Source organism: Halichoerus grypus, chromosome 10 (assembly GCF_964656455.1).
Source record: "Halichoerus grypus chromosome 10, mHalGry1.hap1.1, whole genome shotgun sequence".
NCBI classification, from domain to species: domain Eukaryota; kingdom Metazoa; phylum Chordata; class Mammalia; order Carnivora; family Phocidae; genus Halichoerus; species Halichoerus grypus.
The window spans coordinates 26,452,970-26,475,968 of NC_135721.1; the positions used below are offsets into that span (position 1 = coordinate 26,452,970).

The window sequence follows — 22,999 nt, forward strand, 5'->3', positions numbered from 1 at the left end:
CGACTGAGCCACCCAGGTGCCCTGTGACCATGCGGGGCTTTTACTGCTTTACCTCCACACCCACCTCCTGCTCACTCAGCCACCTCAGCACCTCGCGCCCATTTTTCTTTCTTGCGGGGCTTCATTCTGCTTTCAGGAGGCTCCTCTGTCACCAGGCTCTTGCCCTGACTTTCCCAGTTTCCAGTACTCTCTGCCTGAATCCTAAGCTTTCTCTTTTCCCCACTCACCCCAGCCTGTTCCTATCTCAGGCTCGCTTCTCCCGTTCTCTTCTTTCACCAGAAAAAGAAAGGAAGACAAAGAACCTTCCTTCACCCTGGCCGGTATTTATTGCCTGTCTTCTTCCTTTTTTTTTTTTAATTATGTTATGTATATCACCATGCATCATTAGTTTTTGATGTAGTGTTCCATGATTCATTGTTTGCGTATAACACCCAGTGCTCCATGCAGAATGTGCCCTCTTTAATACCCATCACCGGGCTAGCCCATCCCCCTCCCCCCTCCCCTCTAGAACCCTCAGTTTGTTTCTCAGAGTCTATCGTCTCTCATGGTTTGTCTCCCCCTCCGATTTCCCCCTCTTCATTCTTCCCTTCCTTCTATCTTCTTTTTTTTTTTTTTTTAACATATAATGTATTATTTGTTTCAGAGGTACAGGTCTGTGATTCGTCAGTCTTACACAATTCACAGCACTCACCATAGCACATACTGTCCCCAATGTCTATCACCCAGCCACCCCATCCCTCCCACCCCCCTCTACTCCAGCAACTGTCAGTTTGTTTCCTGAGATTAAGAATTCTTCGTATCAGTGAGATCATATGATACATGTCATTCTCTGATTGACTTATTTCACTCAGCATAATACCCTCCAGTTCCATCCATGTCATTGCAAGTGGCAAGATTTCGTTCCTTTTGATGGCTGCATAATATTCCATTGTATATATATACCACATCTTCTTTATCCATTCATCTGTTGATGGACATCTTGGCTCTTTCTATAATTTGGCTATTGTGGACATTGCTACTGTAAACATTGGGGTGCACGTACCCCTGCGGATCCCTACATTTGTATCTTTGGGGTAAATACCCAGTAGTGCAATTGCTGGATCGTATGGTAGCTCTATTTTCAACTTTTTGAGGAAACTCCATACTGTTTTCCAGAGTGGCTGCACCAGCTTGCATTCCCACCAACAGTGTAGGAGGGTTCCCCTTTCTCTGCATCCCCGCCAACATCTGTTGTTTCCTGACTTGTTAATTTTAGCCATTCTAACTAGTGTGAGGTGGTATCTTATTGAGGTTTTGATTTGGATTTCCCTGATGCCAAGTGATGTTGAGCACTTTTTCATGTGTCTGTTGGCCATTTGGACGTCTTCTTTGGAAAAATGTCTGTTCATGTGTTTTGCCCATATTGCCTGTCTTCTAAGCTGAGGCCCTGAGGTGACCCTCAGGCCAGTGGCGGACAGTGGCGTTGTCCTCCACCCAACATCTGAGTCAGGAACTCCGCTTTCACTTGTTGCCATGACCAGGCATCCCTGCCCCATCCTCAGGCTCACAGAGTCACCTTCCCTGACTCCCTCTGCAGAACCTCCCCTCCCCTCACCCTGCTCTACCCACACAGCCTTCAGGACAGTTGTACTTTGTGTTCCTCCTCACCCCGTCACACCTTATTTCCTGTCCAGTGTTTCAGAATTTATTTTTGAAGACGTTGGCTCAGATGGCAGACCCTCCAGGCAGCCTCCCGTGGTAGCCTTGCCCGCCCTGGCCGTACACAGTGCGGCTTAGGTCAGGACCTGACTCCCCATCTGCCTGACTTCTTTAAGGACAGGAGCTGGGTGGAGGAATTCTCTCCCACGTATTTTTTTTTCTTGTGCTTGGCTTGCTCATCTCCATTTTGACTTTCACACCTTTACCATTGAAGTCATTAGCCCCTATTTCCAGTCGTCCTTTATACTTGCGTCCCTTCCTGTCCAACCCCTTCCTGTTAATGCTTGTTTTCTGGAGCTCACCAGTGGCTCCCTCCTGAATCCCACTTAACACACACACACACTTCTCATCTTGGAAGCCTTTGATGGAGAAAACTAGAGGAAACTAGAGGAAAAAAGGAAAGATCATGAATGTCCAAGTCCTCTTCTATTCCTCCTTGGAATATTACACTAGAAATTGTTTTCTCATAAAAACATGAGTTGGTATAAAACATTAGTGCCTGTAGTGAGTTTAAAATATTAAAAAGGGACTAAAGCTTCATGAATGATTGTGTTGAAAGTAATTTACTGAACAGTACCATAGTTAGAGTTTTATAAATTGATGTCTTTTTCAGGACTATGGCAGGTGTTTTATTTGGGGGCATTGTATCCGAGTATTTGTGATGTTACTCTTTGGTCATTGTCAAAATCCTGACTGTCCCAGAAGGGTATGAAGAGGATTAGCTCATAAAGGCCTTCGGAATACATCGTGAATGGAAACTGAAAGTAAAAAAAAAAAACATTTAAAAAGCCCATTTAAAATGCTCATGTCCACTTTAATTAGAAAAATGTTCCAGATTTCCTCAGCCTAACAGCAAACCTAAGATTAGACCAAAGAAGGAAACAATCCTGTAAATAAACACCACATCCGCTTCTTTCTGACAAACCAAGAGAGAAGATGTTTCCAGTAGGTGCTCTTCGTAAGTGGCACATATGACTCAACCCACAACTTTCTCTTCAGAGCGAGGGACCGTGATGGCCCTATATAGCTACACCCTACCCTAGCGGGGATTATCTGCTGCCCCCTCCTCATTTGTCCCGAGGAGGAGAAAGAAATGAAAAAAAGCAAAGCAAAACAAACTCATGCCGGTTCAGATGCTAAGAGGCTGAGCCCCATAGAAGAGGTTTGGGTATGACACAATGTACCCAACCGAAACTGTCTCTTCTGGAAGGTGAGGATGTTTGATAAGCTATGCAGTCTGCTTCGCGGAGTTACTCTGTGGGTCACAAGAAAGGGCCTCCATAAAAATTGCTTCAGAAACACATGTAAAAGGTCCAAAAACTCACTTCTTATCACCATCCAGACCCCAGGATTAAACTACACAAATTGCTGTTTATACACAGATGGTTGTATAAACGCCAGCCTCTTAATAAAATTGAAAAATGACATCTGAAAATACCGGAGGAGAGGTAGTTTATTTCTTAGAAGTCTTTGGCTTGAGGTATGTGGTGTGGCTAAACTTATTGATATAATCTTTAAGAAAAATAAAGTTCATTCCTTTTAATGCTTGACACTTTTATGTCCATTGATTAGATCTCTTAAAATTATTTTGTGATAGAACCATTCCTCCAGTGGCAGCAGTGACCTAAACTCACATACAGAGATTCTCTAAAGAAATCACCTTGCATTGTGTTTACTGCTCAGTTTTCCCCTAGTGGAAAAATGCTATAGGATGTTAATTATTTAAAGGTTAGAAAGATAGGAAAAGGGGCGCCTGGGTGGCTCAGTCGGTTGAGCATCTGCCTTTGGCTCAGGTCGTGATCCCAGGGTCCTGGGATGGAGCCCTGCGTCCAGCTCCCTGCTCTGCGGGGGACCTGCTTCTCCCTCTCCCACTCCCCTTGCTTGTGTTCCCTCTCTCGCTGTGTCTCTCTCTGTCAAATAAATAAATAAAAATCTTTCAAAAAAAAAAAAAAAAGAAAGGGAAATTTTCACAGAACGACCTTTGTGGACCAGTTTTTTTGAAAAGAATTTGCATCTCTTTCCAAACACAGATGAGGGCCTGACTAACCCCCAATTTCAGCTGTGTAAACATTGAACTTTCAGTCTGCTTGGAGAAAAAATAAAACTTGTAACAACCAATGTAAAACCTGAATAATACAATGCTATTATTGGTTGTTTCCCTTATGCAATAACTTCTGGGTTTCCTTCCAAAGAAAAAGGAAAACAAAGATAATTTTTTTCTTACTTTCTGTGCTATGAGTAAAACAAACATTGTAAAAAATAGACCGTGTATATTTATATTTATATATGTACATATAAAGTTTTTGAGTACTACCGAAGCCTGTGGTGTCTCATTACTTATGAATATAGCAATCTTCGTGATGCCCTACTGGATAGTATTCCATTTTGTAACAAACACCATGACATACCTCTAACTTTGAACACAAGAAGAAAACAGTTATTCAGCCCTCTTTCAGCACAGACTGTAAACTTGATTTTTTTTTTTTTTAAAGATTTTATTTATGGGGCGCCTGGGTGGCTCAGTCAGTTAAGTGGCTGCCTTCAGCTCAGGTCATGATCCTGGAGTCCCTGGATCGAGTCCCGCATCGGGCTCCCTGCTCAGCATGGAGTCTGCTTCTCCCTCTGGCCCTCACCCTGCTCGTGCTCACTCGCTCTCACTTTCTCTCTCTCTTAAATAAATAAATAAAATCTTTAGAAAAAATAAAAGATTTTATTTATTTATTTGACACAGAGAGAGAGCATACGCAGGAGGAGGGAGAAGCAGGTTCCCCGCGGAACAGGGAGTGTAAACTTGATTGACAGCCTAATTGTGTTGCTGCTTTGATTTGTATTTCTAAATGCATCCTTTAATAGCTAGCTGCACTTTTAGGTCAACTGAATAAAATGAGGAGAATTATTAGTAGTAGGCTGTCGATTTGTTCAGAAGTATTGCGGGAAAATTTATAAAATGTTCTACAGGGCTCATGACAGATTTTAATAACAACTTAAAATGGCCTTACGTTTCCCAGAGAATTCTGTGTATAAGAGATTGGAGCCCCTCCCGAGGCGAATGAAGTGGGGGTCATCTGCTCCATCCATGTGGGCAAAGCACATTTCTGTCTTCTGCACGCTTGAAAAGCTAGTTGAGTCGAGGGCTGTGGCAGGTTTTATCTGATTTCACACACGAGGAAATGATTTAAAACCGCTTCATAAACTGCTGTAGAAATCAGCATTTCTGCTTTTTCCTGGACACTTATTCTAGGTTGGAATTTGTCATCAGCTATTAACGCTAACTGAGAGTCCAGACTGAATTATGTCAAAGACAGAATGATCTACGAAGTAGCCAGAATCAAGTGTGAAAGGGATCTTTTACATTCTCGTTGATGTTCTGTTTCAAGAGTAATGTATACCTCCATTTTGTTTGTCATTTTGCTTGTTTTCTTTGCCGTAGGAGGAAAGAAAGTGTAGTAGCTTTTCTGATACAATTCTGTGGACTTCTATTTTAGGAAGACTTGCTATATGGCATATTAATCTAGTTTTCACAGTCAACCTGACCCTGCCAAAATAAATATATAGGAAACTATTGTGAAAATATCTCATTAAACTTTCCTAATAATACAGTTTATCTACCAACTGCAAAACAAAGGTAGGTGTTGACATTAAAGTGTTATCCTGACTGGCAAATGTTTTCCCTCTGTCCCTGTAGTTTCTTTGTGTCTAAGAATCTGGAAACAGCAGTATTCCAATGAAAATATTTCATTGGAATTAATCTAAGTAATTGCGATGTCAGTAGTCAGCTTTTTATTCGATACAGCATAAAATGAAAACTATTAATAAGTTCTAACTGAATCACAGGCAGTAATTTGAACTCTACAACATATGGTAGGGAAGAGATTAGACTATTTTACAAGCCTAGTTTCAAAATATCAGTTGTTTTTTAAAAGCACACTCTTGTGCAAGGACTACAAATCTGATGGGATTAAATCATTTTTGTAGTATTATCTGAAAGTGGGTGGATTTTGTTCTCATTGTATTCTGTCATTATCACTTCGTCTTTTCTCACAGAGGGTTAAACTGAGTCTGTTGGAAAATATATTCCTCTAGAACACACATGAGCCAGACTAGAACCCAGCCTTGAAATTCTACCCTGAGGCTTAGCTGGTGCTCATTATTTCATTGAAAGCCCTATTTTGTAGCAATTGAAGCAGACTTTCAGTAACGAAAGGTTATTTTACAGACTTTAGGTTATTGCAGTGTTTTTCTGGTTATTTTATGCTGCTGCCTTGTTCTATTCAGAAAAGACTGGGGCATGGTTGATTCAAATAACCACCTAAGAGTTAAATATTTTGTGTGGCCCCCACATCTCTGGTCAGATGTTGGGGAAAGTTTTCATTGATTTAAGTAGGTGTTATAGCTCATATAGAACAGCTCTATGTTTGGCAAGAAAGCAGATATGGAAACTTGTCATGGCCAAATGTACAAGAATAAAGTAATTGGTTAACGTAAAAGGAAATGATTTTGACAGATTTACACTCTTGGGGTGTGTTAGAAATCCATCAAAATTCAGGAGTCCAGCGCATTTTTATCTCGCAGTGGAAGAATCCACCGCTGAAAGTGAAAGGCCGCTTTGTGTAAGTGAAATGTTGCTGGTGCAGCCTGCCCGCCTTCTCACCGGTGTGCCCTGTGCTCTGTTGGGATGCAGATCTGGTGGGTGCTGGAGGTCCTCTTTTTACTTTCTCCACTCTGTTTAGACTTAGATGAAGATCAACCCAAGGAAGAAAAGAAAGAATGCTACTATAATCTCAACGACGCCAGTCTCTGTGATAATGTGCTGGCCCCCAACGTCACCAAACAGGAATGCTGCTGCACCTCTGGGGCCGGGTGGGGGGACAACTGTGAGATCTTCCCTTGCCCTGTCGTGGGGACTGGTAAGGACCTGCTGAGTGGTGTGTTCATACCTGGGTCTGGTCCTGGGGTGTCCAGGGCCTTGGAATGTTCTCATTCTGGTCTCTGCATTGAAGCCTTGTAATGATGGCGTTGCCTGGGACCTGCCGTCGTGGAATCGAGATGAGATTACCTTACAGTAGGTTTCATCCAGGGCTGGAACCCTCCCTGTCATCCCACCTCCAAATGACACCTTGAACTTAACTTCAGCCCATCACAGAATACACTGTTACATTGAGGTTCCTTGTGATATTTTGGCAGGAAGGCGATTCTGTTTTATTCCGTTTTTAAAAAACCAGTCTCTTCTGCTAAAAGTGACACCTCATTATCTGTAAATAGAGCTTGCATATTTAGGCTAAGATTTTGCTTGAATGGAATCTTACTAAACCTTTAAAATGCTAGAAACCACAGTCATGGAGAAGTAAGTCATCACATCAGTTAAAATGTAGGTAAATCAAAAGTGCATGAACTCGGAGAGTTTTTTAAAATTACAAGTAAATTTATAAAGTCATTAGATTTATTTGCACCTACTCTGTAATTTTGGAGATTGTACTGAATTTATTTGCCCAAATTAGATGACAAGATTTGCCTTAAAGTTACTGAGTCTGAGAAAGAAAAACTGAATTCTAAACACAAATTAATGGAGGATGTTCTTTTTTTTCTTCTTTTAACTCCTTTTTTTTTTTTTTTTGGTCTCTCCTGAACTCAGCTGAATTCACCGAAATGTGTCCTAGAGGGAAAGGTTTTGTCCCCACTGGAGAATCCTCTTATGAGATGGGTGGTGAGAACTATAAAGGTCAGAATCAAACAGAAATGAATTTGCAACACATGTGCGTATCATCATTCAAGTAAAAGCATGGCTTGGGTTCAACAGAATTAGAGTTCTTCTCATCGTGGAAACTGATTAGAAAGCCTTTAATTCTTCTCTTGGAGGGCCCCTACTGACTCCGGGCAGAGCTCTGTCTTGGGATTTAGAGCACATAGGACTGTTTGGCCTTGGGATGTCATGTTAACCTCCTGAGTTTCCATCGCTTCCTGTGAGATAGGAATAACGTCTGTGAGGTTTATCATGAAAATTAAATGAGATAACATACTAAAAATACTTAACACAAAATTCTGTACCTAGGAGGTACTTTTTATAAATTTATTCTTTTATTCCAGACATACGTTAGAAATAATATAACTCTGACTCTCATTATGTTGGTCTATGTAGTCATCAACAAAGCTAAGATTCTTGCCCTTTTTAGAACTCATCCTGCTCTGGCTAAGATACTTTTACCAATGGCTACGGGTTCCTCATAAGAAATAGAAAAGGAGAAAATTAAAGTAGATGTGTTTTATATATTTAATGCTATCAGTCTATATTTCTGAATAAATGCACAGCCTTTTTGGCAAAATTTAAACCACATGTATGAATATTTCCGTGTTAACCACTCACTTTTGACATTTCCATGATAGAGATATTATGACCTCTTAAATACAATGGGTTTTTTTCCCCCCCCTTTACAGCTTAATATTGAAAAACTGCTAAGTGGCTGGTCTACAGATTAACACATTTATTGTCCATCCGTTGTTGAGAACCAGTGTTCTAATGATAGTCAGTAGCTGGATAGGAAATTCCATATGTGTTTTTTAAATATATTTATGATTTAGTCCAATTAAATAACAAGAAGACTTGGTTTGCAATATGTGTTTAATGGTTTTCAAGTTCACAAATATCCTACTTTGTTTTTGCAGGGATATAGTTAAATCTCACTTTATATTATGGAACAGAGCCCTGATTTTACCATAAAGTCACCCTCTCTCATATAAAAATAAGTTCCTCCTCACCCTGTCTTAGCAGTGCTTTAACGGTTGGAATATTAGTTGCAGATCCAAACAGCTATGTATTATGGACCTGACTTTGCCATTTTCCAGCTGTGTAACTTTGAGTGATTCATCTATGGAGCCTACAGTTTTTTTTAATGACGTGACATTTGCTCCAAAATGTTAGAACTGATGATAATATTAATAGCAATGAGAGCAAGGGATAACAGTTTTTGAGAGTCTATGGAGTCTTCTACGTGGATTTTCTCATTTAATTGTTTCAGTCCTATCAGGCAGATGTTCCTATTGTCCCCAACTTACCACTGAGTAAACTGAGGTCTGCAGATGGTGAACACTATAAATTCTGTGGAGGAATGGGTCTGCCAACACCCTTAGCAACTTGTGCTTTTATTAGCTGGTCATTATCACCAAGAAAGAGGCCTCATCGGGTTCCATCAAACTCTTCTTGGGAGTGTTCTTTATCTCAACTAGTTAATGGGCCAAAATACACACTTATAGAAAGGCACTTTTCTTAAAATGTATATTTTTATGAAGATATTGTTGGTTGCACTGTGAAACCCATAGAGTATTTCATCAAATAGGAGGTAGCAATGCAGAAATTGTATTTACAAAAAGACCTTATCCACTAATGTTTTGGACATTGTTCCCAAGATATCACAGACTCTCTTCCCATATCTATGAGTTAGGCCTAACTTGAAGAATTTTCTGTTGTTGTATCTGAAGATTCTTTGGACTGTGAATATTATAATATCTAACTTGAAGCCCCATATTGCTTAGACTCTTCTTTTTAACTGAAAGACCAAAGCTAACTGTTCTCTTTCTCCATTTCCCCCCCATAGATGCGGACGAATGCATGCTCTTTGGGCAAGAAATCTGCAAAAATGGCTTCTGTCTGAACACTCAGCCTGGTTACGAATGCTACTGTAAGCAGGGGACGTACTATGACCCCGTCAAACTGCAGTGCTTTGGTAGGTATTAGGAGGCTACATTGTGCTGTGAAAATATACAGGTGGAAAAAAATAAGTAATGCTGTGTAGTAAAAACAATTCCCTTGCATCTAAGTCACGTGTCGAAAAGATCTTTAAATGTTTTATGGGTCTTTTTCTTGAGCAAGATTTAAGAAAATAAAGAACCTCCGTACTCCTATTTGAACACATTTCAAGCAAAGAGGTAATATTCAATGTGGAATTATAATTCAGGTCACTGGTTTAACTGAAGTTTCTTTTGGTCTGGAGAGCCTCCTGTTTCATCACTCATACCATGCAAGTGAAAGTCATTTTTAAATACTGACAAAACCATATACACTAGGCAGAAAACCATAGCAAAAGGAAATAATTTTAAAACTATCATAAAGAGGCATTTTATCTTAAATTTTGAAGCATATCCTGTTCCTAAATGTTTTCTTTCTTTCTTCAATGTCAGCAGCAGCAGGGCACCATTATTTTTCCGATCAATACAATTTAATATTTTTATAGTCAGAGCTGTTCTCTCTTGGATGATGATGTGTAGTTAATTAACATGTGGCAGCCCCTGGAATCTGGACTAAATTTAGCAGTGTGCAAAGTTTGGGAAGTGTATGAGGTATAACTGATTGCTGATTCTCTTTAATAATTTTTTTCTCTTAAGATATGGATGAATGTCAGGACCCCAGTAGTTGTACTGATGGCCAGTGCGTTAACACAGAGGGCTCTTACAACTGCTTCTGCACCCATCCAATGGTTCTGGATGCTTCAGAGAAAAGATGTGTACGACCAACTGAATCACACGGTACGTTTGCATGTGAGATGCAAGTCTGTGTCCAAATAAATGGCAAGGTTTTCCTTTTGACTGAAATGTGAGTTACTGGGAAAGAGAAAAGTGGACTCCTCGGGTATTTTGGAGTCATTAAAATGAGATGCTAAAAATAATAAAAGAGAGTAATTGTAAGAGAAATAATTAGCTGCATATCATCAGCACATGTAGGAGAGTCAATACCCTGCATGTACTTATTTAACAGATAACAGAATCTAGATTGGCTGAGCAGATAGCAGAGCTGTTCTCCACCTGAGGGTTGGCCCTCAAAGGCAACTGAGGAAGGTGTGAGTTCAGGGAAGGGTAATCAGGTTTGTTTGACTGGCTGGAGAACACAGATGGAGCTGGGCAGAAGAGACAGGGGAATCCAGCAAGGCGGTGGAGACCCCTGGCGTCCATTGATTAGAATCCCTGTTCATCCCCGATGAGATGATGTGCTACTTACAATTGGCATAATTGATCTATCCATCATCACTGTTAGGAACTACCTTGGATGATGTCAGTTGAAAGGCAGGAAGTTTGGAGTTGAGTACTCTAGCAGGAAGTGTTACTAGTCCAGGGCTTTGGCAGATGAACTGGGTGAGAAAGCATGAATCTGCAAAGTGTTATGTAGAAAGAAATGGTAGGATTTGACAGAAGAGTGAATGTAAAAAGGGAAAGATTGGAAAATCAGAAGTGCTTTAGGATTACGGAGTATAGAAGGAAGGCAGTGTGGTGCTTTCTATAATGATGGGAAGCTGCAGAGGGAGGGATTTAATTGCAACATGATGGGCAGGTTGAATTTCAGCTGATGGGTGGGAGATGACAGAGGTTTGATCCATGGAAAGACCAGGCTGGCTTCATACTTGTACTTGGAAGTCACTCTTAGAAACAGAGATGGAAACTTTGAGACTCACTGGCTTCCAGCACACTGTCTATGAAATAGGAATAACAGTGCGATTGTCATGGAACCATGTTTCCCCTTTCAGAACAAATAGAGGAAACTGATGTCTACCAAGATCTGTGCTGGGAACATCTGAGTGAGGAGTATGTGTGCAGCCGGCCCCTCGTGGGCAAGCAGACGACTTACACGGAGTGTTGCTGTTTGTATGGAGAGGCCTGGGGTATGCAATGTGCCCTCTGCCCCATGAAGGACTCAGGTGAGCCCTGACCCGGTTCCTTCTGCTGCAGTCCATCTCCCCTCCCTTGGAGCCAGACAGTCCTTTCACTTCTATATCTTCATCTTCACTCCCGATTCCTTACTTGGATCAGAGGTGTTGTGTGGTGTGTGTGCTCCAGTCCCGACCCTGTTGTGAATTTTTGAAACCCTCATTCTATTTCACCTAAGAACGACAAACGACCCAAAGAAACATGTGACTTAGCGACTGGCGGCATAGATCTTTGGAATTCATATTTCCCATTACTTCCTGTCTTCCGACAGTCTTTCTCATTTCCAACAGTGTCTACTTAGACAAAAAGTATTAGAGACTGTAGAAAATCTTTGTAGGTCAAAGTCCCGGTTTTTATGTCAGCCTCTTGGTGAGACGGATCCAAAAGGGGTTAGAACAATAAAGGAAGAGAGTAGGAAGTAAGTGAAAGTGTCTTTGAACAAATGTCCTTTCGTTTCAAGGGTTAGATCTGAGGATAAACCTTTGGTCAAGTGGAAAATGCAACAGGTAGGCTCCAGGTTTATCTCTTCTCCTCGTGTTCGGGGAGGACCCGGGAGGTGCTGACTCTGGGCTGTTCAGTGACTGCAGGCCTTTGAGCTCACTGCTTACTGCTTCTCTTCTTACCTCTAGAGCCACTTACTGCTCTTTAAAGGAAAGTCCTTGAAAGTGTTCAAGGGTGCCTGGGTGGCTCAGATGGTTAAGCATCTGCCTTCAGCTCAGGTCATGATCCCAGGGTCCTGGGATCGAGTCCCGCATCGGGCTCCCTGCTCAACAGAGAGCCTGCTTCTCCCTCTGCCTCTCTCTCTCTCTCTCTGTCTCTTATGAATAAATAAATAAAATCTTAAAAAAAAAAAAAAGTGTTCAAGGGCATTTCATTTTGTCTTTGGCTATGAAAGGTTTGTTAAAGCTGGAAAGATACTGTGTGGGTATAAAGTGAAGGAGTTTATAATGAAAAAATTCTCAGAGTGGTCAAGACGGGAAGAATTTCTTGAAAAGAGGAAATGTATTAATTTTCAGTTCATTAGAATGCAACTTTCAAGCTATTTTGTAGCTTTTCAAATTGTCAGTAACTTAAAACCAATGTAGCATAAAAAAGAAAACGTTTTGAAATGCCATAAAACAAAAAGGATTTGCAAAGGATAAAGAGCAAATACATAAAGAAATAGATGGTGATGATAGTAGCCCGGGACTAGAAAGAGGATGGGTTCTGGAGCCAGGCAGGCTGGGTCGGGAATCCCGAACTGCCCATTGAGAAAAATAACCTCACCCAGCACAGCTCATTTGTAAACCGGAGGCGTTTATGTCTGTCTCGTTGGGTTGTTGAGGACGGGGAGGATGCAGGTAGAGCAGGAACACAGGGAGGGGTATAATTGTTGGCATTACTGTGGCATCCGTTCCCCGGAGGCAGATGCCACACTGGAGGAGAGTGAAATCCCTAGGAAGTGAGCACCCGGGGGCTTGAGACAGCTCACAGGGCTCTGATACCTCAGATCGTTTTACTTAGCCAGTGGTTTTTGTTGTTTAAATTTTTTCAAAAATAACATATACCCCTTCTAAAGAATTAATCCAAGATAGTCTATCCCTCTACACCTACCACATCACAACTGAACTCCTCTCCTCCTTGATATTCAGTCTTAACAGCTGGGTTTTTTTTTTTTTAAATCATCCAAACCTTTTTCCTACACGTTAATTATTGTCATATAGCTGTATTTATATTTGTATTTTTTAAAAATTTATTTATTTGAGAGAGAGAAAGAGAGTGAGCAGGGGGAGGGGCAGAGGGAGAGAATCTTCAAGCAGACTCCCCGCTGAGCGGGGCTCGAAGAGCTGGGGCTAGAGCTCACCACCCATGAGACCAGGACCCTGAGATCATGACCTGAGCCGAAACCACGAGTCGGACGCTTAACCGACTGAGCCACTCAGGCCCCCGTATGTTTAAGAGCATATTTAAAACTGAATTCCATATCATCCATAAGACACACTTTGTTTTTTTTGTTTTACTCTTCAGCATCTCTGAAATTGGGAGTATCTTACAGTTGACAGCATCGAACATTTTCACATTTTAATGTCTGTTATATCAGAATGCTTGTTACAATCTGTGGTATCTTAGAATTGATGAAAGATGGTAACTTTTAAATGGCTGTACCAACTGCTTTATGGATGTGTCAGGTTTTCTTTGAAGTCACCTCCAGCCCTGGACATTTGGGTTGTTTGTCCCTCCCACCCCTTGCCTCGATCTCGATTTTCCTGTTATAAACCCAGCTGCAGGGAAACATTCATGTTTGTATCTTAGATACACCTGCAGGAGAAAATTCCTACAGGTGAACATCCTGGGTTGGGAAGTATGTACACTTACTTCTACTGTATTACTCTGAACATATTGTGCAAATTTGCACTCACCTTGGCAGCATTTGAAATGACTCTTTCCTCATACCCGTCTACCATTGGATATTTGCAGTCTTGAAAAGTGTTTTTATCAGATGGGTTAGAAGAGTATCTTACATGTGTCTCTGTTATTTTTAGGGAATTAGAGCATCTTCTCTGTGTTTATACGTGATATGTGTTTGTCAGTGAATTGTTTATCATATCCTTTGCCCATTTTTTTTGTTGGACTTGGTGTCTTTTTCTTATTAATTTGTAGGAGCTTTGTGCATATTCTGTTCACAACCCCAACATTTGGGTTATGGTGTGTATGTGTATATATATGTGTGTGTATATATATATATATGTGTGTGTGTGTGTGTGCGTGTGTGCTTGTCTTTATGGAAACTCCTTTATGGAGATTCTGCACATATTCTGTCCCTGTTCTGATCCTCTGATATTAAGTATTTACTGCATAAAATCTGACAAACCAGTGCCTTTGAAAATCGAATTTAATTGACATAGCTTTTGGAAGAATAGTCAAGTATATTGGTGTTAGAAATTAATTTTAGAATATTGCATCAGTTATTCTTAACTGAGACTTAACACATTTTAAAATGTGAATTTGAACAAATATGTGTGAACAAATACATACTGTATAATATTTTTAGGAGGGTATGGGGTATCAGGAAAAGAATGGTACCCATTGCCAAATTTAAAAAAATAATTAGCATTGCTAATCATAATAGCATTATATAATTATAATAATTAGCATTGCCACACTCTTTTAGTTTATATATGCACAGTACAGTACTTAGGATCCTCCAGAAAGAATCTCTAGCATATTGTCCACCAAATCCTCAAAGTCAGTGGTTTTCAATCTTTTATTTTTTAAACATTGGTAATCTTTTGTCCACTGAATTGTTATTTTAACCTCCAATATATAAATTCATTAACCTCAAAGATGCTGGAGGAACTGGCTGGGAGAATAGCTACTTAGGCTCTTGAGGTATCTGTGAGGGACCCCAGGGTTTCAAAGAACACATATTGAAAACTGTTGTTCTCAATGGCTTAGTCGGAGGATAGGAGTAAGTTAAGCAGCCCAGAAGGAGTATTTCTGTTATAGCCCTAAGATTATGGGCCTAGAACTACACTCTGAACCCACAGAGAAGGTCCACAGCAAAGTTAAACGGGTTTCCCAGTGGTCCTCGGACCAGCCTGCATTGCCTGGATTAGCACCTGATGTTCTGGTTGTACCCACACCAAACCATCTCCCATTGAGCGTTTCTGCAGACATAGAGTCACTGAGGGGGGCCTGAGCACAGAGGTCAGCACAGGGGCTCTGGAAGCAGGTCACCTGCATTTGACTCCTGCTTGGGCAACTTCTTATCTATGCAGCCTTGTTTGTTTGTCACTCCATGCCTCGGTTTCCTCATGTGAACATAATTTCCCCTGCCTCAGGGCTGTTTTAAGAATTGAGTAAGTTAATACATGAACACCTAGAATGGTCTTTGACACATCCGGAAGGTATTAGCAGCCGGTGCTACTTACTGCTAAGTGACTCGGGTCAAATGCATTTTCAAATGTAACTGAGGTCGGAGGATCTTATAAAATATACAATTATCTAATAGCATCTGAACATGAATTAAGGATAGACAAATGCAGAAGTAATCGTTCTCGAAGAAGACTTGCTTTTCCGAGACAGCTGCTTCGTAAATATCGGTGGGCATGCCAATTACCTGTACCTGGAGATTTTATCAAAAAACGGATTCTGGTTTCTAGGTGCAAAGGGTTGGGCAGGACTCGGCGTCCCTAGCAGGTCCCAAGATGATGCAGTTGCTGCTGGTCCTCAGACCATGCTCTCAACATGTTCTAAAGACATCTAGGAGCATCCACCTTGATTTTGTTAAAAACCAACTTTAAAGCTGTTACTCATTTTTCAAAGAGGAAACAAAGAATGTGTTGTTTTCAAATGCATTTCCTCATCATTTCTGTCATTGAATCTTTTAAATACGCTGTTCTATGGATATCTTGAGAGTTGAAAAGGACCGCATTGTCTGTTTGTTAGTATAAGCACTGGAGTAATCTCAGCCTCTCAGGCACTGAACTGTCCAGTTTCCCTAGGAGCTCAGCGCCGCTTTGGGGAACAATTAGTTACTGATGGAAACAGTGCTGGAGGAATTTGAGGAATAAATCGCAGCACTTGTCATCAGCCTTGAGCATTAAAGTGCAGTGTAAAGTAAAGCTTTGGCTCTGGAGCAGGCTTTCACACTTCTGGTCCAATAGGTCACGGGCACTAATTCTTGCTAAGGCAGCAGCTACGTCCGAGAATACTGGTAGTTGGAGGGGGTAGGAGGGGCTTGTTCAATAGTGTTCTCTGAAGTTAGACGGCATCTTGAGGATTGGTACCACATGCGGGGGGAAAGGAGTGGAGGGGGACGGATTGGGTCCGGGCAGCTGTACATGAGGAGAGTTGCATAGTCATATAATTCAGTACATTCCTGAGGCTGCTTAGGTTCCCATCTTCATCCTCTGCTAGAGTCATGGAGACCAGACAGCAGGCATGACAGGTTCCCGATGGTTGAGGGAGACCCTGCAGGTGGGACAGTGCAGTTTGTAGAAGGCATCCTGCACCGACAGCCTTCCCATCCTCAACCTCTGGGGGCCGCTCTTCCCTTATTCCCGCTCCTGCCTCCTCTTCTCCTTCCCCCCTTACACCTTTGGATGCTGCCTGCTTTTAAAATGTTTGAGGAGAGGGGGCCTGAACTGCTTTGGGAGGACCCGCAAGTTTGAGCTCTTTATCACAGTATATCATTCCAGACTCTGGGAGAAAAAAAGCTGTTTGGAAAACCAAGTCAGGGAAAACAAACTGTTTTATCCGTATCATAAACAAGACTGGGAGAAACTACAGCTTTAGAGCTAGGGGATAAGGGTTAGCCAGGTGAGAGGTGGTATCTCATCAGCTGTGCATCAGAGTCTAGCACACTGGTGGGAATAATAACAATATATATTTTATGAATTAAGGGACTAGGGCAAGGCAGTAATTCTTGGTAAATAAAAGTTGGTGATGCCTTGCATTTATCTAAAATGAATTAATATTTTTATTGCTACTCTTAAAAGCATAAAGTTCAATTTTCTGGAAAATGTACCTATTAATTGCAAGATATATGGGATGCCGTTATCACATGGAAATAAAAACCCATTAACCCGCATGTGAAAGAAAATTAGACACACCTGAATACTGGAATCTAGAATACCCAGGGTTGTGGCGCCTGAATGGCTCAGTCGGTTATGCGTCTGACTCTTGATTTTAGTTCAGGTCATGATCTCAGGGTCCTGGGATTAAGCCCTGGGGGGAGGGCCCCCTCCCCTCCATGCTCAGCGGGGAGTCTGTTTGAGAATTCTCTTCCTCGGTTCCTCCCCCTGCTCACGCTCCTGTGTTTGCATGTGCACACGCACGTGCTCTCTCACTCTCAAATGAATAAATCTTAAAAAAAAAAAAATAGTAATCAACAAAATACCCAGGGTTCCCAGTGTCTGTGGCTATCTTTTTGAAATAATTAGACTTCTGTGAAGTAAATTATTAAAATAATTAGACATATTGTAAGTAAATTGAACATAAAGATTTAAAAGTCTTGATCTGAAACTTTGAAGCAATTTGATGGGACACTTTGTGTGTTGGGAGAGTGCCGCCTATTGGTGGTATGATGTATTGCACTACATGTGTCAGACCCCCTGAAGTACTCTTAATGAAAGTCAGGTGTAGCAAGGTGAGAGTAGTTAAAAAAATAAAAATAAAAAACCTCTAAAGATATTAGTGCCGCAAAAGAAATGGGCAAATGTTAAAACAATTTTTGTAAGGCACTAATATTGATCAACATGTAGAGGAATCGTCCACTCAGTTTTGCAGAGAGAACACTTGGAAGATTCTAGATTCTTTTGGTGCAGAAATTCTAGTTCTGGGGATACAGATCATGCTTGTACTTGAGTGCCGGGGGGAAAATGTAATCTTTACAGCATAAGAAAAATTTGAAATCTGTTCTGTCATTAGGGAATTTGTAAACTATTATATGCAAGTTGTAATTAGGAGTAAGAACTATGGTTGAAAAGCAATCTTGAATTATTTATAGCTTACCTGTGTTCAGTTTTAGTTAAATTACTTACATATTCCTTCCTTCGTTTCATTATTTACTGCACACCTGCTCAGCACTAGCCAACAAATTTTGCAGCAGATGTAAAGTTTGCATTTATATGATGTGTAAATTTTAGTTCTGTGAAACTAACATACAATTATGTTACTAAATTAGAGCAGCTTTTTCCTAAATGATGTCTCAAGTTAATGTACATGTGATACCCTTATTAATAAATTCTCCATTTGCTGCAACACCAAATTTTTTAATACTTCCTAATAGCTAACCTACCCCCAATTTTTTCATATGGTTTTGCAAAAGGGAAAGACTTTGGAATCTGTTTCTGAACAATTGAGCTAGTGATTTCTTCCATATTCATGCACAGCTCTTACATATGCCCAAATATCTCCATGTAAGAAGTTTCATAATACCCTTGGAGGTGTGAAGGAAGACGGGGATTTGAGTCATGGACTGAACTTGAAAAAATATTGTAACTGGGCAGTGGTTGCAAAAGTCCTTTCAGCAGTCATGGCTTAAAGCCTTTTCCAAGAAACATGTTTCCAAAGAATGTTAATAATAACTTTGGAACATCCTCCATGTGAGGCACAGTGAGTGGTCACTGCCTTTGGCTTAGGCAGCCCAGGGATCTCGTTCTGCTTCTGGCACTGCTTCTGTCGATTGTACTGGACAAGTTACTTTAGTTTCCTTTATCCAGAGTTGAGAACTCTTGTGAGGGGATTTGGTAATTAATACTCTCTGAGTACGAAATGTATCATTTTTGGTCAGAGATCCTGAATATTATGATTAAAGAGAGTGTAGCTGTTAATAAATTATAGTGGAGCATTAAAATCTCACTGGAAAGATATATAAGGCTTCCTAAATTCTGGCTACCATGCCTGCACATATAATGTATGCTGTAGATACACAGCGTGGTAAATGGTCCGGTTCTTGGGGACGTAATTCTTGGTATCCGTGGAACTAGATTGAATTGGATACCTTATGGCATGGCAAGTAAGCAATTTATGTTGTTTCTTATGGAAAAGATTTATTTACTTCCTCTTACTCCTCCCAGAAAGGAGCAAAAATGCTTTTCTTACTATAAAAAGACTGTTGCAAAATAAAATTTAGTAGCGAATTATGCACATACAGCTTTGTGATGTAATCATTATGTTAGTTTCCTTGCTTGTCAAATGGCAGTAGCAACAATAAGTTCTTTGAGGGTTAAATGTGATAAATGTATGGGAGATGCTTGGATTACAGTAAATGCTTTGTAGGTGTTAGCAAATCAAATCCTGTTCCAGGAAATGAGTTGAGCTAATGATTATTCCCCACTACTACCTTGTTATTCGGTGCTAGAAGTCTTCCTTGAAAGGAGGCAAGAATTAAAGACAATGAAGAATTGGAAGAGTGTTTGGGGACTAACAGAGTCAAACAACTCTGTGGACCCCAAGAAAAACTGCTCCTTCCATGCCCCTCCAGGCTCCAAAGCTAGGAGTATGTAAGCTAAGGGAGGCTTTATGGCTGGAAAGGACCATTTAGTGCCGGCTTTTAAATGAACATTCAGCGTATTGGCTTTTAAATGAACATTCAGCATATTGGCTTTTAAATGAACATTTAACGTATTCAGTTTATCAATTTTTTTAATAAAAGAAGCAAAATAATGTTTGCAAATAGTTAAAATTTATAAATGTTAAAACCTAGATTTTCCTGAGAATTTAAGTTCAACTTACACATTTTGCCCTGCTCCTTACAAGTCCAATATTTTTATAATAAAATAAGATCAGTTTTATTTTGTGATGGATCTTTAAATATATCAAGGAAGAAATAAAACTTTACTTCAGAGTGACTTCTATATCAAAATTGTGTTAATTAAATCTCTTAACACTTTGGTCTCCATTTATAAATTTTATCTATTTGATTTTCTCTCCAGCACTTTATATACCCGAAAGGGCAGCCCCACAATCCTAATAAGGGTTTTCTTCTTAAGTGCTTGAGCAGCTCTTATAAATTTAATAAATCAAACTTGAAATGACAAATTGAATTTTCTAATAAATTTAAATCCTGTTTACCAACCTAATCAAATTCTCTTAATTCTCATTCAACACAAATCCTAATCTAAAGTCAGCTTTATTTCAAATAAAAATCACAAGGTTTTTCTGTCTGATTCTCTATTACATGGTTCTCCTAAACATTATAAACATACAAGATAACAAAAACCTCATTCTAAAACCTTAACAGAAAAGTATTACTACTCTAGACTTAATGTACATCATTACTAGAGGAATTTCCACCTCAGGCCAGCTGAGGTTACTGGGTGGAAAAATTCACGACTGTGATTGTCCATTATTAGAGAATTAAGACCAGTGTGTGGGATGTATATACTCACGTGTGAGTCTGAGCATCCATGCGTGATATGCTGAGCACATTTTATTACTTCCATGTGAGCATGGGACCACAAGTGTTTCTCATGTATTATTTTTATAATCAATATCCTCCAGTACAGGGACCCTCAAGGGAATAATAGGGCAGATAAAATTAATAAAAGTTTTTCTCCATCTACACACGACTCCCCATAAGAATCAGATACCTGCTCCTAAAGGGATGTGCTCACCCTGTGGGGAGATTCCCTACCACACTGATGGCTCAGACAGATAAACTTCCTTTGTGCCTGTAAGGTAGGCCGGGGTATTAGGGTTCTCCAGAAAAACACACCCAATAAAAGAGATAGGGATTTATTGATTGATTGAGTCATTCCTTCATTATAAGGAATTGGTTCTCGTAATTATAGAAGCTGGTAAATTCAAAATCTGCAGGGTGGGCTGATGATGTGGGATGCTTGAGGGGATCCCAGGTTCCAGGTCAAAGGCCTTCAGGCAGGAAGAGTCCAAGGCAGTGGGCTGTGGGCTGTGGGCTGGAGAATTTTTGCTCACTCAGAAGAAGGTCATTCTGTGTTCTTTTCAGCAATTCAGTGACTCGGTTATTCAGGACTGAATGAGGCCTGCCCACATGACGGAGGGCAATTTCTTTACTCAGATCCACCAATTTAAATGTTAATCTCATCCAAAAACACCCTCACAGAAATGCCCATAACAGTGTTTGATCAACTACATCAGGGCACCTCATGGCCTAGCCAAGTGGCACGTGAAATTAGCTATCACGAGTGGGATTGAGAAAAATATTTAAATATTTTTAAATATTAAATATTTGCATTTTGTGGGCCTTCTGCACTGCCCACTGAAATCACACTTAAGGAGGGACCTTAGTTTTCAGTTCTTTCCCTTCCCCAGGTACATGCTGGAGAAGGGCAGGGAGGAGGTGGGATACTTAACACTTAGCCAGGGCCCCCCAGCTGGGCAGACGGCAGGTCAGGGCCGCCTTAACCAGGCTGTGCAGGAGATAACAGGACTCGAGAGAGGGAAGAAGTCAGCAGGGATGAGTGACAGAGAAGCCTGCTACAAAAAGGAGGGGCAGCACATCAGAGGAAGAATACTAGAAATGAAGCTAAAAAGTGCGTTTTTAAAAACAACCTTGCCTTTGGCACCTGGGTGGCTCAGTCGTTAAGCGTCTGCCTTCGGCTCAGGTCATGATCCCGGGGTCCTGGGATCGAGCCCCGCATCGGGCTCCCTGCTCGGCGGGAAGCCTGCTTCTCCCTTTCCTGTTCCCCCTGCTTGTGTTCCCTCTCTTGCTGTGTCTCTCTCTGTCAAATAAATAAATAAAATCTAATAAAAATAAAAAAATAAAAACAACCTTGCCTTTGGCAGGTGCATCAGACAAAGGGAGAGCACCGGACAAGTCAGTCACATTGAGGTTAGGATCATATTTTGTAGTCACTGATTAAAAACATCTTTACGAAAAAAGGAAACCTGGTGTGCTTTCAGAGTAAGGACAGTTAAAAAGGAAAAAACAACAGTGACAACCCAGCCCTAAGAGAGGGGAGAACGGACTCCATTTCCTGCATATATACACTGCTGGAGACAGCGCTCTGGAGGCGTGTCCTGGAACCAGATGCGGTTCCCAAACCCAGCTCCCTGGGCTTGGGAGCCAGCAAGTGTCTGGAAGGCCAGCTGCAGGGTCCTTGCTGAACTGCAAACTGGAGTATTAACTCTTCTGAGAACTGGTAGAAACTCTTGTTTCGAGGGCTCCAGAACAATGAGAGAACAGTTAAACGTGAGCAGAATTTGACAACGGGATTGCCAGTTGGGGTCCTGAGTGCTTCTGAAACTTTAGTTTGCGCACAGCTTGGACTTCGGGGCGTCCATTGTATTCAGTGCTTATTTTCTTAAAATCTGTGCTGCCTTGAAGGCTAGGAAGGTATTTGGCCCCATGCTTATATAAAATATTCTGAACAGAGAGTAAATTTGATTGTGATTATGATCGCACTGATGTCCTGTTAGAATCTTTCTCATTTAGAGCCAAAGCAGAACAATTAAGACATACACGTAAAATGAGCGATCTGATGACAAAAAGCAACACTTTTACTTTGAATGAACAAGCTTTTAATTTATCTCCAAAATACAATGTTTAACAGTTTAAACTTTCTCCCTTGAAGTCAGAGATTACAAATAGGTGCTCAGTTTCTAGAAACACCTTTTTCAGGGTTATTTTTTATTAGGTGATTTGCTCTTCATGGAAATTTTACTTTCACATATTTTAAATACACTTTGCTGCTGTGATGATTTTTTTTTTCCTCTTCAGTGATAAGATGAGTTGAAATGTCCTCTGAGGAGAATGAACTGTGATGAATGGGGCTGTGACAAAACCACAGCACATAATTATTGAAAGCCGCATCTTACGTTTGAGGTTTTGCATTCATATAATATTGTGCTTATTCTGACCTTTTCTTAATTAACTTTAGGAGACAGCTGTGGTTAGAACAAAGCTCTGGCCACCTGTGCCTTTAAATGCTGACCTCCTGGCTGGAATGGGCAAGTCTGGCAGAACGGAGGCCAGGGGAAGTTTATCTGGTCTCCCTTCATGCAACACACTGATTGTGCCTGTGATGTTTGGGAGAAAAGTATCTAGAAAGTGCTTAGAAAGCGATCACGTTCTTGTCTTTGTGCTGACACAGATCTGCAAGGAGTAGAAACTAGGGAGGGCAATGTTTTTGCTTCGTTTCAGTAG

At 40.7% G+C, this 22,999-nt stretch overlaps 1 protein-coding gene across 12 annotated transcripts in view; it reads left to right on the forward strand.

The window, feature by feature from the left end:
• The window catches only part of LTBP1 (latent transforming growth factor beta binding protein 1), a 389,022-nt gene that overhangs the window by 351,598 nt on the left and 14,425 nt on the right, over positions 1-22,999 (forward strand). For all 12 annotated transcript variants that reach the window (XM_078056161.1, XM_078056162.1, XM_036119099.2 and 9 more), the window contains 5 exons: positions 6,429-6,605; positions 7,331-7,417; positions 9,288-9,416; positions 10,075-10,215; positions 11,208-11,378. In XM_078056161.1, coding sequence (XP_077912287.1) covers positions 6,429-6,605; positions 7,331-7,417; positions 9,288-9,416; positions 10,075-10,215; positions 11,208-11,378 — 705 coding nt within the window. The remainder of the gene's footprint in view (positions 1-6,428; positions 6,606-7,330; positions 7,418-9,287; positions 9,417-10,074; positions 10,216-11,207; positions 11,379-22,999) is intronic.